The sequence below is a fragment of the Carassius carassius genome, chromosome 18, assembly GCF_963082965.1.
Source record: "Carassius carassius chromosome 18, fCarCar2.1, whole genome shotgun sequence".
In the NCBI taxonomy this organism is placed as follows: domain Eukaryota; kingdom Metazoa; phylum Chordata; class Actinopteri; order Cypriniformes; family Cyprinidae; genus Carassius; species Carassius carassius.
Genome location: NC_081772.1, coordinates 7,529,611 through 7,546,185, shown reverse-complemented (window position 1 = coordinate 7,546,185; position 16,575 = coordinate 7,529,611). Strand labels below are relative to the sequence as shown.

The 16,575-nt window shown below is 35.3% G+C and overlaps 3 protein-coding genes across 4 annotated transcripts; 1 reads left to right on the top strand and 2 right to left on the bottom strand.

Moving 5' to 3' along the window:
* Positions 1-1,341: 1,341 nt before the first annotated feature.
* On the bottom strand, positions 1,342-3,289 carry LOC132092248 (basic leucine zipper transcriptional factor ATF-like 3). The gene is made up of 3 exons (XM_059498412.1): positions 2,656-3,289; positions 2,286-2,390; positions 1,342-2,080 (listed from the first exon to the last, which is right to left on the bottom strand). Exons 1-3 carry the CDS (start codon positions 2,728-2,730, stop codon positions 1,895-1,897), a joined length of 366 nt encoding a protein of 121 aa, XP_059354395.1. The 5' UTR covers positions 2,731-3,289; the 3' UTR covers positions 1,342-1,894.
* Positions 3,290-3,470: 181 nt separating this feature from the next.
* On the bottom strand, positions 3,471-10,422 carry LOC132092247 (kinetochore-associated protein NSL1 homolog). 2 transcript variants are annotated; one of them, XM_059498411.1, is made up of 7 exons: positions 10,300-10,422; positions 7,197-7,392; positions 6,835-6,913; positions 6,619-6,746; positions 5,368-5,422; positions 5,203-5,270; positions 3,471-3,847 (listed from the first exon to the last, which is right to left on the bottom strand). In XM_059498411.1, the coding sequence occupies exons 2-7, from the start codon at positions 7,362-7,364 to the stop codon at positions 3,623-3,625; spliced, it is 723 nt and encodes a 240-aa protein (XP_059354394.1). In that variant the 5' UTR covers positions 7,365-7,392; positions 10,300-10,422; the 3' UTR covers positions 3,471-3,622. The 2 variants fall into 2 exon arrangements, with proteins under 2 accessions (XP_059354394.1, XP_059354393.1); XM_059498410.1 differs by lacking the exon at positions 10,300-10,422 and having other exon boundaries at positions 7,197-7,479.
* LOC132092246 (heme transporter FLVCR1-like) lies at positions 9,946-16,375 on the top strand. Its single transcript, XM_059498409.1, has 10 exons — positions 9,946-10,849; positions 11,691-11,835; positions 12,249-12,389; positions 12,814-12,881; positions 13,490-13,593; positions 14,025-14,135; positions 14,671-14,776; positions 15,267-15,378; positions 15,465-15,529; positions 16,202-16,375. The coding sequence occupies exons 1-10, from the start codon at positions 10,205-10,207 to the stop codon at positions 16,283-16,285; spliced, it is 1,581 nt and encodes a 526-aa protein (XP_059354392.1). The 5' UTR covers positions 9,946-10,204; the 3' UTR covers positions 16,286-16,375.
* Positions 16,376-16,575: the final 200 nt, after the last annotated feature.

Sequence of the window (16,575 nt, the reverse complement as noted above, 5' to 3'; positions counted from 1 at the left end):
CACTGCCAAAAGCACCAAAAGTTGGTTAAATGACAATGGTGTTGGTGTACTATGGCCAGCAAACTCACCAGACCTGGACCCCAGAGAGAATATATGGGGTATTGTCAAGAGGAAAATGAGAAACGAGAGACCAAAAAATGCAGATGAGCTTAAGGCCACTGTCAAAGAAACCTGGGCTTCCACACCACCTAAGCAGTGCCACAAACAGATCACCTCCATGCCACGCTGAATTGAAGCAGAAATTAAAGCAAAAGGAGCCCCTACCAAGTATTGGGTACATGTACAGTAAATGAACATTCTTTCCAGAAGGCCAACAATTCACTAAAAATGTTTTTTATTGGTCTTATGAAGTATTCGAATTTGTTGAGAATTGGTGGGTTTTTGTTAAATGTGAGCCAAAATCATCACAATTAAAAGAACCAAAGACTTTAACTACTTCAGTCTGTGTGCATTGAATTTATTTAATACACGAGTTTCACAATTTGAGTTGAATTACTGAAATAAATGAACTTTTCCACGACATTCTAATTTATTAAGATGCACCTGTATATATGACTATAAAACACTGGTTCTCAACACGTTATGTTTATATAATCATGATATGTACCTGATATATACTTCTGTTGTAATAATATCAAATAATAATAATTTCTCTCTCTCTCTCTCTCTCTACAGTATATTCATTTCCATTTGCATTTACAGGTTCTCCCGCACCATACCAGAAGACTTGTGTGTACTATTATAAAGCTATGCATTGTTGAAATTGCTATGAAATACAAAACTGCATTTAAAACTGGTGTGCTACATATATTTTGCCATGCCCTAAATAAGGGAATTGTATTTTCTGTAGAAACTATGTTCTTTACACTCAACCCATTCTGAACAATTGCATTTGTGCTAGAATAAACATTTATATAAATATGCTAAAACTAGCCGTTTTATGATGTTTCTCTAGCAATGCTTTTTGGCTTTAAAGTTTTAAAATGAAAGTCAACAGATTCATGTGGAGCTCTAGGACTTTTCAGAAGAGAAGAGAAAACTGGAAGAGAAATGTAGAAGTGTGTACCCTGCACTGGTTAGGAAGGTAAGTCATCAGAGGTTTGAGGAAGTGATGCATTCAAGTAACAAATATGACCACCAGCTTACCACAAACACCCCCAGATATGGTTTCAACACAAATGAGTGAAAAATCGTATCCGGGTAATTTTTCTGATTTGGTGACCTCATTTTAATAGAAATTGTATGACTATTTCAATTTCAGTAATTACTGGATTTCAATCCGCATCACAGAGTGTATAAAAATGGAATTATGAGGTTTTTATTAAAATAATTGTTTATTTTTTTAATAGTTACAATACACTCCAAAAGTAAAACACGATCAAGCAAGACAGAAAAGTAACACTGACATGTAAATTAAACCGTTATGGTTATTTTGAATAGTAATTAATAATATGCAGACATAAACCTGCTGTCACAGAGTTTTGAAATTAACTTTTTGGTTGGATTGGCTCTCATAAAGCAGAAGTGCATTCTCACATGTCATTCATTCACAGCAAACTAACTGTGGTACGACAGATGGTTTAGTTAGCGGTTATTGACTTTATCAAAGTAAATACCAAAATGGGTGTATTCACGTGAGGCATGACCCTGGGAAAACTAACATGTGGCTAGATTCTGTATTCTGAACATAACTTGTTACATTGCAGTTTCAGGCAGGACTACATTATTCACTTGTATGAACACACACTGCAAAGAAAACACTGCATATTGAACACACAATGTAATACTTTAGAATAAAAATGCTAGTATGCATAAATCCCTTGCATGATTACATGTATAGTTAATTTATGCTAAATGGAAATTCAGACATCTTGATCATCAGATGTGAGTGTCACTATCTAGACATAAACTCAGGTGACACCGTGCCTATGGACCTTGATGTTGAGGTCATACCACAGTTCAAGACAGGACACAAAGGCTCATGGGCTTTGAGGGCATTTGTCAAACGTTGCTGTTCCTCAATCAAAATCTGGACTTCCTTCCTCAGCAGACTGTTCTCCTGTTCCAGACATTCATACGCCTGGTTACAGAAAATTTCAGCATGTCAAAAAACCATATCAATCGGATACATCAATGTGAATTTGATGTATTTTCCCATGTCTGTCCACAATTATCAACATAAATGTGCATGGGAAAAATACACATTACATCTGCAAATTTTACTAGGAAGAACAAATGCAGAAATTAACATCTTTTATATTTTATATAATTTGCAGCTTGCAAACCTCATGCAACTCATCAGCTCTCTGGGTTTGTTTTTTGCGGCTCCTCTGTGCAGCACCTCGGTTCTTTTCTCTTCTTTTCAACCTTTTCTCATCATCATCAGAGCTCTGAATCACAGTCATATGTTATGGTTGTTATGATGTGTTGTTTCCTGAATATTTTACAATAATGTTCAGTTTTATATCATTATAACAGAACAATTCACAAACAGTTCCCCATAAAATCATTTTTGGTGGCACAGATCAAAAAGATGAGAATGCATGTGTTCGGTGGAAAGCAGTTATTTGTAAATTAGCCACATTTTTATTTTAGGTTATAAATTATTTTGTAATTATGTAAAGAAAAGGAAACAAGAATAAATAAGTAACATACCTCACTCTTTCGTAACAACCGTAAAGCTGAAGCATCATTTCGAGTAAAGTTACTTTTCGCATTGAAAAGTGACATGACAGGTGCAGAAGAGCACGAGCGCAATAAAGACTTCCGTTCACGAAATTGTATGGAAAATTACAGCGAACTATTATGTCGTTTTAATTAGCGCATAGTTAGACATGTTTAAACTGTCTGTCAACATCCCTCAGTAACATAAGTGATTTCTTGCAAATGCCTTCGGCTGATGTTCTTTGAAGTCACGTGGTGCTCTCGAGAACTCCAACTTCTGACGGTGTGCATGTTTTCGTATTTTTAACACTTTTTGGTCATTCCACGAAATGACTGTCTTTTCCATTTTGAACAGGTGATTTCTAAAAGCTATTCAAAAAACAAAACAAACAAAATAAATGATTTTAAACATTCCGTCAGGCAATATGAATTTCTTAAAGAGTAAAATCAATTGCAGGCAAAATAAGTTACATACAAAATCGCTACTACTATCCTAATGCATAACAAAAGATAACGTTACATGACTGACAATTGAATAGTTCAATTAGCCATTACTAGCCTTTTGCTCAAAGTTATATATTCCTGCAACTTTATAGAGAAGACATAAAAATAAAATAATAGTTATGTAAGAACATTGGCAGCTTTACATCTTTGTTCACTTAGGATGCTAAAACTGCCAATTAATTTGGAAACCAACACTGGTAGACCAATAACACCTGGTGGTATGAACCTGGACCACATCAGCACAATACTTCTCTAAAAACCTAATTTATTGAAATGCAAAAAGAAAGTGGTGAGAAACTATATGCACAAAGTATTTCTTGAATATTCATTTACATTAAATGGGTAAGAATCAGCATACAAAACACTTCTTTAATAACGGGTGTCAATACAACACTCCTTTACTGCCCTTCTCCATAGCTACACAAAATGATACACACACATATACAGATGCACATTAATTTACATCAGTATTTTGGATGATTTCTGAAACAGGTACATAGTCTGCACTGTATTCTGAATCAGACACAGCTCTTTTGATGGTGGAGGGAAGTCTGTAGTAAAGATCTGGACAGACGTCTCCTACTAAAACTTCTCTGTAGATTTCCATCGACTCCGCTGAAGGCTGCATGTAAAGTACTTGACGCAAGCCCTCAGCTGCCTGCTTCAGACTTTTCAGAGACTGAACAGAATGAAGGAAAATGGAGCATGTTAACATATATACACATTATATATATATATATATATATATATATATATATATATATATATATATATATATATATATATATATATATATATATATACATACATACACACACACACACACACACACACATAGTACTTAGGCCATTAATATTTTCATCAACAACACAAAAAGAGTTTTTAAGCCAGTTATCTTTTGCTCTTGTGTCAGTAGGAAATATAGTTTATATTTCCTATAAACTATAAACTATATTTAACATTCCTTTTGCCATTAATTGTATTAAAAATCCAGTGAGATTTTTATATGCACAAGGAGTCTGACAACAGCCAGTACGCCACACAGAGATGTGATCTCACCATCATCCAGTATGTCTGGGATTACATGAAGAAAAAGCCGAGACAGACTAAATCCAGAAGAACCACAGCAGCATCTCCAAAACACCTGAAGAAACCTATCTGCAAAGTTACAGTACTGTGAAAGGTTTTAGGTGTAAAAATGTTGTCAAGTGAGGATGCTTTCAAAAATAAATGTCATAAATAGATTTCATTTATCAATTAACTTCATTTAATACGATCAAAGCAATATTTGCCGCAACCATCCTTTTTGTTTTAAACAGTTTTTGTACTAGGTGCACTTGCACATAGTTTTCTTCAAGCATCTTGGAGACATTGCTACAGTTCTTCAGGACTTATTCTGTCTCAGTTTTTTCTGATTCTTTATGTAATACCAGATGTACTAGATGATGGTGATTTGATCTCTGTGTGGAGCACTGGCTGTTCTCAGACTCCTTGTGCATATTGGATTATTACAATTAATGGCAAAAGGAATGTTTGGAAATGTAAAATGACATTTCCCACTGACACACACAACAGCTAAAGATAGAAATTCTTAGAATAAATAGAAAGACAGAATATATTTTTTTAAAACAAAAAGTGAAGTGAAAATGAAAGTTGTGACATTTGTCAAGTATGGTAACCCATACTCGGAACTGCTGCTCTGCATTTAACCCATCCAAGTGCACACACACAGCAGAGCGTAGGGAACACACACACACCTGGAGCAGTGGGCAGCTATTTGCTCCAGCGCTTGGGGAGCAATTAAGGGGTCAGTGCCTTGCTCAAGGGCACTTCAGCCATGGGTATTGGGGGTTCATTCACTCCCCGCACCTACAACTCCTGACGGCACTGAGACTCGAACCTGCGACCTTCGGGTTACAGGTCCAACTCTCTAACTATTAGGCCACAGACGCAAAAAATACAAATGGCTAAGACTTTTGCATAGTGCTGTATATGTACACACACACAAACATGGTAATTATAATACATTTGTACCTTCATAACCGTACTGGCTTGTTTGAACACTGCAGGTGCAGAAGCTGATACATTTCTGATGACAAACTCTGTGAAAACAATGTTTAACAGCTAGTAACTAATACTGCATAAAGCACATATACAAATTATGCACTTTTACTAAAAACAAAACAAAGGTGCACACACCTTGAGCTGGATCTGGCTTTAGGTCTTGTGGCTTCACTGCCTGTTCATACAAACCCTAAAATAATGGATTAACAGTAAAAACATGAGCTAAATTCACACAGCTATATTTAGGTCTTCTAAAAAAATCAAACAGACCTGTTCTCTCAAAAAACACCAAAGTATACGGTATGAGTTACAGAAGCACATTAGTTTATTTTCAAATACAGTATATTACGACTTCTAGTGGCCAGAGGTGGAACACCTAAGATTTTACAATTGTAAAAGAATGATATTATGACATCTAGTGGCCAGTGGTGGAACATGTGGTTACCTCAAATAGTCCCAAATATAAATAAATACAAATAACTTCCTTTAAAGACTAATACATTTGACTGTGAAATATATAAATATATGGGTTTAAGTTTTGGGATCAGAATGATTTGTAATGGGTTTTTTTTTTTTTTTTTTTTACAGGAGTTTCTTATGCTCATCAAGTCTGCATTTATTGGATAAAAAATACAGGAAAATTTTAAATATTGTGAAATATCATTACGATGTAAAATAAAGTTTTTCTAATTTATTCCTGTGATGCAAAGCTACATTTGTCAGCATCATTACTCCAGTCTTCAATGTCACATGATCCTTCAGAAATCATTCTAATATGCTGATTTATTATTAGTGCTGGAAACTGTTGTGCTGCTTAATATTTTTTTTTTGGAACCCGTGATACAATTTTTCAGGATTCTTTGATGAATAAAAAGTTGCAAGAAGAGCATTTATAAAAACAAAATAGAAATCTTTCTAACAATGTACACAACAGTTCAAAAGAATGGGGGTCAGCTCATTTTTATTCTTTCTTTTATTCAGCAAGGTTGTTTTAAATAGTTAAGAAGTGATTTATAAGGAGTCACAATTTTTGACCAAATAAATCCAGTTTTGATGAGCATAAGAGACTTCTGTAAAAAAAAAATTCTTACAGATCCCAAACTTTTGACCGGTAGTGTATATATTGTTAAGAAGTGATTTATAAGGAGTCACAATTTTTGACCAAATAAATCCAGTTTTGATGAGCATAAGAGACTTCTGTAAAAAAAAAATTCTTACAGATCCCAAACTTTTGACCGGTAGTGTATATATTGTTAAGAAGTGATTTATAAGGAGTCAAGATTTATACTGATTTTGTTAAGAAGATTTATATTGTTAGAAACAATTTTTATTCTGAATAAATGCTGTTTTATATATATAAAAAGAAAACAAAAAAACATGTCTCACCAGAAGTTTCCTCTCTGCTCTTAATGACCGCACAACCTGGTTGCGTATTTGTTTTGGGTAAGAGTTGCGTTTGCAGGCAGTCTCAACTATTTTCTCATCCATAATGTCATTAATTGTGCTCTCATAGTCTAAATACACAAAGTAATGGTTAATAATGTTATGATTTGGGTTTGCAAAAAGTATTATGAGTTCTCTGAAACTGTAACAGTAACTTACCTTCACAATAATCCTCTGATGCCTCATCCCAGGACAAGCCACCAATAACTAGATTTTCTTGCACTGTGAATTCAAAGTTCTAAAAGAGAAGAGACAAATAAGATGAATGGGAGAAAAAATATACACAGCAACAACAGCAGAAACGACAACAATAACAAAGATGATGAAAAACACATTTGAGTAAAGTTAAGTGAGTTTTGTGTCTATCTAAACACATTTAGAAAATGAAGTCAATGTTACAACTCCCATAATTGAATACCAAAGGCAAAACAGATGTTTCGATTTTAAAACCAAGATGCACTTGATATAACGTTAGACAAGAAATAATTGAACGGACATCTATTTTATTTTACGAGACTTACCACAACCATTTCTTGCAGCAATTTGCCTTTGTCTTCCTCAGAAATGTGGTACTGGCCATCGAGAAACTTTTTAAATAAGTCTGTATACTTCTCAAGCTGTCCACGAACATGTTTTTTCGACTTGACATTTACTCTACAATCTGCCTCGCTCTCACGATCTTCCTCCATGACTGCCGCTTATTTTTCAAAACAAATCCTGGAAACGGAAGCAGAATGTGTTACAACGAAACAAACCCTGAGAGAAACACTTTAGCGGACGAAACGTTCCGCCTTCCAGGCAACCGTTAAGAGAGCTAGAGAAAATGCTGTAGAGATCATGAGAACAACGTTTTATAATGTGTAATAACCATACAGTATATGTTAATAACACGTTTTGTTTACTTATTTACACAGAAACGTGCTCAAAATATTTTTTTATACACTAACATCACGGCAAGATGATTTACTAACTGAGAGTTTAAGAGTTTACACAGGTAACGTTATGTTAAAAAAACCATACATTCAATTAAATTGCGAAAATCAATAATCTTAAAGCCACGAATGCAAAATGCTTTTATATAGTGTTTTATGTAAGCTGTTGTACAGGCTATGTTATAACATTGTGTTTATGTAAACAATATGCAGACAGGGTGTACTGCCACACCAAACAGAAATCACAGTGAATTGTTACATGACCTACAGTAGTATGTACATTCAATTATTTTCATGGTTTTCACTAGGACATAGATGATGTACTTCTGAGGGCTAGAAAGGTAAGCTTTTGTCAAGCCTAAAAAAATAATCCGATAAACAATAAAAGTTGACTCACTCAGAGGTTGCAATGATGACCTCTTCTGTTTCATGAATGCAATTTTAGGCTGGAGTGAAAGCTCTTGTGGCAGTTACTGAGGGATCCAGTTTGAGAAAGTTATTCAGCTGTCAAAAATGTAAGTTAAACACAACCTCTCATGTGTCAACAAAATCTTTGGATGAGAAAGCTTGCTGCGTTTAAAATAACAGTATTCCAGTTGCACACACACCACATATGCTTACACAGCAATGGACACATGCAGCTTTACTAATATTGAATGTTTTAGATATAGCTAGCATGGATTTGTGTTCTCTTGTTTTGACATTCATCCCCTTCAAGGATCAGGGCAAGACTTGCATAGTGTCAAGATTCAGGTGAATATAAAATAACATGACATGGAAAGATTTACATTAAAAGGTTTACCATGCTTTATATTAGTTTTGGGATTAACTGGACCCTGGAGCCATTCCTTCCTTTATTCCCGAAATACACAGATGATATGGTTGCAGTCAGGGAGGTAAAGTAGGTTAAAAATTATCTTTTTTGGACAATTTTCAACAGACACTGCTGGGGATTTTTATAATATTATATAAATATTATGTAAAATGAAATGACCCAACACAAGTATAGAAATAATTTTAAGGAATGAGAAATGAATTAAACGAAGTGAGAAAAATCAAAAAAGATAAAAATCAAGATAAAAGTATTTATAAAACAACTTGAAATATCTAAAGATCTTAATTTGCCAGTGTGAGTTCTTACTTTTTTCTAGAAAGTTACAAGAAATCATACAAGCAGCTCAGAAATGGTTACATGGTTTGCAAATTACTTTGCATATCAGAATATATTGTACACTGAACTAACTGTTCTTTTTGTAGTTTCTTTAAAGCTCATAACTCAGTCTATTATTTTATCTTGAAGGAGTGTACATTCCCGCGTCAGCAGCCAAGATTGCCATAGCCACAATGAAAGAACTAGACAAGAGCTAGCAAATCACAGAAGTGCCTGAGTGACCTTTGCAGTCACAGCTGAATTTCTTGCATAATTCCTCTTTTATGTCTTTAGGGATACGACCAGTATTATTGCAAAATTTAGCTGGGCAGCCATCGGTTGCTATGGATGGGGTTCAAGCTTGATTCTACTTCTCCTCTCTGCCTGCTGTCAGCAAAAAACGAGCAGGTTGGATAAGGATTCTCATTTAACCTTTGCAGTGTGTTCACAGCAGACCATTATGTTTCCCAGGTCATTTACGAAGAAAAACACAGAAAGTGAGCTTCAAAACATCTCAGTCATACAGGAAATCTTACATGTTATTTTCTTATATTATAATATTATAACAGGTTTGGACTTACATGTTTGTAAGTTCCCGAGGCTGGAGAATCTGTCTCGAGGCAAATTCATTCCAGTGGAATCTGTCTGATTAATTTTGCTCTCTGCATTTAAAATACAGCATCATTATATTAATGAAAACAAAATGTATGTTAAACTTCCATATACAAGTTTAAATATAATTTTCAGTTCATTCATAAGTACAGAATGTGCTAACATTTGCAGTAAATGGCATCCGATGTGGAACAGGGTCATTCTTTAATATATGTTTTTTTATTGCATATTGTCTGTATTACTTACAACTATTTATGACTTTATGATGATAATTAAAGGGATAGTTCACACAAAAATTAAAACATTTTGTTTATCTGCTTACCCCCAGGGCATCCAAAATGTAGGTGACTTTGTTTCTTCAGTAAAACACAAACCAAGATTTTTGGCTCAAACTGTTGCAGTCTATTTTTTTTATTGTATGTTTCATAAGACTGATAGACTGCAATGGTTTGAGCTAAAAATCTTGTTTGTGTTCTACTGAAGAAACAAAGTCACCCACACTTGCCCCGCCCCATCATTGGTCCTTGCCAAGCCTATAAATCTGCTTACAGTAGAGGTCGACGTAGAGCGGAATAAGCAAATCCGAGGAGTATGTGCACATCACGCCATCATCACTCACATGCTGCTGAATCCGGTAGTGATCGGGAAGGTGGCCTTAATTCAAACGGATAAATTGCAGTTACAGTGTCTTATTTGCGTTATTAGCCACTGGATCATCACCATCATCTCTTTGTATCATACGCTTACCGCAACCGGAAGAGAATTAGCCTACACATCTAGTCCAATTTGAACTATAATCTTATATGTCTAAGTGCAGGGTGTTAATTTAGTCGAAATGGTGGCAGGTGAGTTACTTCAAGAGCAGCATGTTCTGCCTGACAGGACACCTGAAGAAATTAGAAACGAGGACAGCGCCTACAAGGAGCTTACCAATGGATCGGTCCACATAACGCTGGATCCACAGGTGCTGGAACTGGAGCTTCCACCTCCGGACGAAAAAGATGAGATGTTGCCCGGTGAACAGAAGAACGAAACGCTGGAGACGAAGCTCTACTGGACGCGGTTTGCCGTTATCGCGGTGTTCAGCCTTTATTCGCTCGTCAACGCCTTTCAGTGGATCCAGTACAGCATCATCACCAACATCTTCATGGACTATTATAACGTATCAAGCAGCGATATTGACTGGCTCTCTATTGTCTATATGGTCGCGTATGTACCTTTAATCTTCCCCGCGACGTGGCTGTTGGATAAGAGGGGTCTGAGGATGACTGCGTTGTTGGGGGCCGGTCTGAATGCCCTGGGCGCGTGGGTAAAGTGCGCCAGTGTGGGGCCCGGCCTTTTCTGGGTCACCATGACCGCGCAGGTCATATGCTCTGTGGCTCAGGTGTTCATCCTCGGTCTCCCCTCCAGAATCGCCTCGGTTTGGTTCGGCCCGAGAGAAGTTTCCACGGCCTGTGCCACAGCGGTGTTGGGCAACCAGGTGTGACCTGTAAATGACATGCCATTAGCGTATAATTTGGTTAAATATTACTTTACGTTTGACATATTACGAATGTCACTTGCCTTTTGTATTTAAAATTCCGTATAGCTGAAGTCAGGTCAGCATTATTAAATAATTTAACGTTATTTTGTTATATAGCAATTCCCATTCAAAAAATAAAAATACACCATGCTTTCGCCATGATTTCATAAAAATATCATAGTTTCCACTAAAATAAAATCTTGAAAATCCAGATGGATTCAAACAGGTCTTTTGCTCTAAACAGATCTTTTGAGAATTCAGCTGGTTCAAGTTGATAGTCTAGTCAACTGTTTTATTATCATTTATTATTATTTTATAACAAGATATTCTATCATCAATTTTATTTGATGATAAAAATAGTATTATTTTAATATAAAATAATTTTATGGGACAGCCAAGATAATCTATCATTAATATGTAGCATTACAAAATAATTGTATTACTATAAGAGATAAAGAAGTCTATTAGCAGTTATCTCTTATAAAATAACATTATTATTTTATGATTATTTTAAAGATATAGCTCACCCAAAAATGCAAATTGCCATTCCAAACCAGTTTTGGTTTCCATTGACTTCTGTTGTATGTTAATATTTTGGAGGGAACTATGGTGACCATGGTACATTTTTGTAAGGGTGCTAAGCATTTTAATACACAGTAATATGAACACTATAACTTAAAGCATGGTTTGAAATATTTAAAAGTGTGCATTTATTATTCTTAAAGGGTCTATTGTTTTATTATTTTATATACTGATATGTTCATGAGACTTTGTGTAATATGGTCTTATTTCCCTTCAGCTTGGTGTAGCCATAGGTTTCCTGCTCCCACCTGTACTGGTTCCCAACACAGCTGGTGACAAAGACCTCATGGGCCACAACATCAGCATAATGTTCTATGGAACAGCTGGAGTATCAACTCTGTTATTCCTTCTAACAATATTTGGTAATAACTAGTATTTACATTTCACATGGTTACAACTTTTTTTCAGCATTTGAAAGAAAGAGGAAGGACATTAAGATTTTACTGCATCTGATGCATGCATTAATGCATGGTCTAAACAAATCATTCAATCTTGTGCATGCTTTTATGCCATTATAGTTCACAATACACAAACAAGTTGTAACAAACACCTTGCACATGATATTTGCATATAAAGATGTAATCTGTCATCAGAATATAGAAAAGAGCTGTTTTATAAACACAAGCAAGATAGTTGTATGCAACATTGATTAATATTTTAAAGAGTATCAAAATGAATACAAGTATGTAAATCCTCATAGCAGCAGTAGACATGTTCAGTAGTTCGATTATTAGAATTAGAAGTTCATGTATGTCTCTCTCATTCGTTTTCTCAGTCATCAAGGACAGACCTCCACTCCCACCCAGCAAAGCACAAGCTGTTCTCTCCACCGGTCCAGCTGAAGACTATTCATACAAGAAATCAATCATCAACCTCTTCAAGAACAAGCCCTTTGTTCTGCTCCTCATCAGCTATGGTCAGAAACACAATTATTTAATACAAAATTAAAATTTGGTCTTTTTTTACTCAAACATATGTCGTTGTTAAAATTAGTGTAAAATTAAAATCAAAAGTGTTTTTGGACAACTAAAGTAATTATTTGCATTAGCTTGTGGCAATAATTACAAACTGAATGAGTGATCATTTAAATTTTTGGGTTAACTGTTACTTTAATCCCATCTTAATATGTTCCTGTGCTTTCACACACCATACACCATTCATTATGAGATTATTATTTTGTTTGAGTTATTAACTTTAACTTATTAACAGTGATAATACAGTATAAACCCAGCTCTAATGCTACAATTTCAAATTTATTATGGAGAAATGTCTGCACTTCAGCAAACATTGTCAAATCTTTTTTTCAACATAATTTATTAAATATTTGATATTTTTTTCAGGAATCATGACTGGATCATTTTACTCTGTATCTACACTTCTCAATCAAATGATGATGGCTTATTATCTGGTAAGTGACTTTTGATAAACTCAGCATGAAAATGCCATGTGGATGTGTGTAGGAGTCTTTCTGCATTGTCTCGGGTGCACTTGGGTAATGTTTGCAGGGAATGGACGGCTGGTCAGCGATTTATTGTCCAGACTCTTGCAGTTCATTAGCCGCTTTTCATGCATGCCTGCTACTCACAACAGAGTCCGAATGAAAAGAAAAGCACTCTGTACATTCTCAAGTTTGATGTGTCGAATTTTCTGCAGTCTTTCCCACAAGGCTTAAGTTTAGTGATCACACACCATGTGATATTTCTTACCGTGCATAACAATTCCTTATCTTGTTGTGAGATCCATTTGAAAGAGGTGTCCCTGACAAAAGAATGAACGTTAATCAAAAATGTTGTAGAGCAAGCTCAGAAAACATTCTGGGCTTGGTTGCAACAAATCCCTTACATGAATACCCTTAGTTGTAATTATAAACAAATGATCACTAAGGGTTTTCTTGACTTTCTTTGAACTTGCTTTTGTGAGCTTTTAATCCCAAAATCCTGAAATCAAAGCTCACTTGAGGACAGCATTACTAGCATGTTTAAATATGACTGAAATGCTAATAAACTCTTTCTTTAGGGTGAGGAGCTAAACACAGGGAGAATCGGCTTAACTTTGGTGGTGGCTGGAATGTTTGGCTCCATACTGTGTGGAATCTGGTTGGATCGTACTAAAACCTATAAGTATGTATATCTGCCAAACCGTATATATTATTATCCCCCAAATATTTTGATTTTAATTTAATTGAAATGGCTTAAAAGTATTTAACTCCGGCAGTCATGTTAGTGTTGGATTTTGATTATTAGCTGCTAATGAGGTTGAGTATATTTATTTTATTACTAAACACTTTCAAACCAAGCAGCTTTCTGTTGGTCAAACTGGTGGATTTGCGTGACCAGCTAGAACTCTTTGTGAAGTGTCCATCCTCATGTGAAGTTCCAGATTCTTTGGATTCTTATTGAAAGAACAACGATAAATGTGACCAAACCTTTACTCAATTTTAATACTCTTGATTAACCCTTATCACTTAATTTGATCCATTTACTGTTTATTATTGATCAGATCTGGGAAAAGCAGCTTGTGAAAGTTTAGCATTTTTCCTTTTATCATTTAGATTGACTACACTGATCGTCTACATCCTATCCTTCGTTGGAATGGTGGTGTTCACATTCACGCTGAACTTGAACAATCTGCTTGTTATCTTTTTTACTGCTGGTGCCCTAGGGTAAATATATATACTCACACAAACACACATTTTTCTGATTTTCTGAATATATGTAAAGTAATATATATAAATTACATAAAAAATATATAAATAAATTACATACACATTACAGTTTTTTAATGAAATAAATACTTTTATTCAGCAAGGATGCATTAATTTAATCAATTCAGTGACAGTAAAGACATTTATAATGTTATAAAGTTACAAAACTTATATTTTGAAATACAAAAAACAAATACATTTAAAACAATCTATTTCAAATAAATTTCATTCTTTTGAATGTTCTGTTTATCAAGTATATACAAATGCACACAAACTTTTATTTATGCATATGTATTTATTTTGTGTTGATCAAAAGCATGGGTTTTAAGACATTCTTCAACAGAAGTGGTCACTGGTCAGGTTTTGCTTCTCCATTGTTGTTTGGTTCACTTAATCCTGTTGGGGCACGCCGTACATTAGCTCCACACATTAAAATAGTTTTCATTGCCAGGTAGGTGTATATGACTCATGTAACTACAATTCTTTTCAAAAGTTTTTTTATGACTGGTTACCTTCCCATTGGCTTCGAATTTGGTGTTGAAATCACATACCCTGAGTCGGAAGGCACGTCATCTGGACTTCTGAATGCATTTGCACAGGTATGTATGACTTTCTCATTCCTGACTTGGTTTGTTGTTGTAGCTGTCAGTTGATCATTTCCAAACAGCCTGGAAAGTTGAAATTGAAATTGAAAGTTGTGACATTTGCTGAAGTATGGTAACCCATACTCAGAATTGGTGCTCTGTATTTAACCAATCCAAGTGCACACACACAGCAGTGAGTAGGGAACACACCGTGAACACACACATGGGACAGCTATTTGCTCCAGCGCCCGTGGAACAATTGGGGGTTCAGTGCCATGCTCAAGGGCACGATGGGTATTGAGGGAGGAAGAGAGCGCTGTCCCCCCCCTACTAATCCTGCCAGTACTGAGACTTGAACCTGCTACCTTGGGGTTACATGTCCAACTCTCTAACCATAATATTTTTTCTCTATGTATCCAATATGTTGACGAACAGGTTTAGATTCTTCTTGAAAAGTCATTGTTCCTTGCATATTTTTGTCTCACACTGCTGTCTTTAATCTTAGGTGTTTGGCATCATTTTTACTCTCATCCAAGGGCACCTTACCGCAGACTATAGCCCACTCAGTGGAAACATTTTCTTGTGTGCTTGGATCCTCCTTGGCATCATTCTAACAGGTTCATATTCCTATTTACATGCATTTCTCTCATTAATCAGTATTGTTAGTGAAGAGCATTAAGAAACTTCTGTGTTGTTTCTACAGCTCTGATTAAATCAGACCTCAAAAGACACAACGTCAATGTGAGCAATATAAACAAAGGACAAGCAGTAAGTCCACCCTAATTTTTATTTCCAGAGTTGCTTTTCATCACTTTTGTGAACTAAATATGCCTAACACAACGAGGCTCAACCATGCAAATCTTGATAATGTGAAGTAGAAGATTATCTCAGTGCATTTATAATCAGTTTAGTGCAAGATCCAAGTCAAAAAGGACAAAAGTCATGCTGTGTGCCTGAGAAAACGGGCCAAAATAATCTGTTAAAAATGTGAACATTGGTACAGGAAAACTGGCATTTCGCCTAGCAATATTAAAATGTAATGTCAAGAAATTTGATTTCTTTCTGAAGGATTGTGTGACACTGAAGACTGGAGAAATGGCTGCTAAAAAATTCAGCTTTATCGTCACAGGAATAAATTACCTTTTAAAATATATTACTATAGAAAACAGTTATTTTAAATTATATTCCAAATTCCCAATATAATAGTTTTTATTATATTTTGATCAAATAAATGCAGCCTCAGTGAGCATTAGAGATTTCTTTCAAAAACATTAATAAATCTCACCAACCCCAAACCTTTGAATGGTATTGTATTTGGATTTCGGTAGCCTGTTGTTCAAGATTATTGTTTTTGTCAATTTATTGCTGTCTTTAGGGAAATGCAAAAGGTTCCAGTTCTTAATGAGATCTTAACTGAACATGTGTTTGTCTCTCCTGAAGGTTCCCACTGAGCTGCATTCTGAAAAAGTGTCCAGTAACGTCAAGTTAGATTCTTCTAGCTTACCTCGTGAGACTTCAATTTAAAGGGGTCACATGATGCTGCTAAAAAGAACATTATTTTGTGTATTTGGTGTAATGCAATGTGTTTATGCGGTTAAAAAAAACATTAGTTTCTATATTATGTGCATTATTGTTTCTCCTTTATGCCCCGCCTTCTAAAACGCTTTGATTTTACAAAGCTCATCATTCTAAAAAATCGATGTGTGCTCTGATTGGCCAGCTATCCAGTGCGTTGTGATTGGCCGAATGCCTCAAGCAGACTCAGTCCAGCTGCTATGATCATACACATCCTATCATCGGTTCTCTTTTAGCAG

Excerpts from the sequence above, each read along its gene's own strand:
- LOC132092248 (XM_059498412.1), bottom strand. The coding sequence starts at position 2,730 with ATGTCACTTTTCAATGCGAAAAGTAACTTTACTCGAAATGATGCTTCA. Across the intron at positions 2,391-2,655 it reads GGTTGTTACGAAAGAGTGAG|AGCTCTGATGATGATGAGAA; the intron begins GTATGTTACTTA and ends ACTGTGATTCAG. Across the intron at positions 2,081-2,285 it reads GAGCTGATGAGTTGCATGAG|GCGTATGAATGTCTGGAACA; the intron begins GTTTGCAAGCTG and ends TTCTGTAACCAG.
- LOC132092247 (XM_059498411.1), bottom strand. The coding sequence starts at position 7,364 with ATGGAGGAAGATCGTGAGAGCGAGGCAGATTGTAGAGTAAATGTCAAG. Across the intron at positions 6,914-7,196 it reads TGCTGCAAGAAATGGTTGTG|AACTTTGAATTCACAGTGCA; the intron begins GTAAGTCTCGTA and ends CTTCTCTTTTAG. Across the intron at positions 3,848-5,202 it reads AAGCCAGTACGGTTATGAAG|TCTCTGAAAAGTCTGAAGCA; the intron begins GTACAAATGTAT and ends CATTCTGTTCAG.
- LOC132092246 (XM_059498409.1), top strand. The coding sequence starts at position 10,205 with ATGGTGGCAGGTGAGTTACTTCAAGAGCAGCATGTTCTGCCTGACAGG. Across the intron at positions 15,379-15,464 it reads CCTTGGCATCATTCTAACAG|CTCTGATTAAATCAGACCTC; the intron begins GTTCATATTCCT and ends TTGTTTCTACAG. Across the intron at positions 15,530-16,201 it reads ATATAAACAAAGGACAAGCA|GTTCCCACTGAGCTGCATTC; the intron begins GTAAGTCCACCC and ends TCTCTCCTGAAG.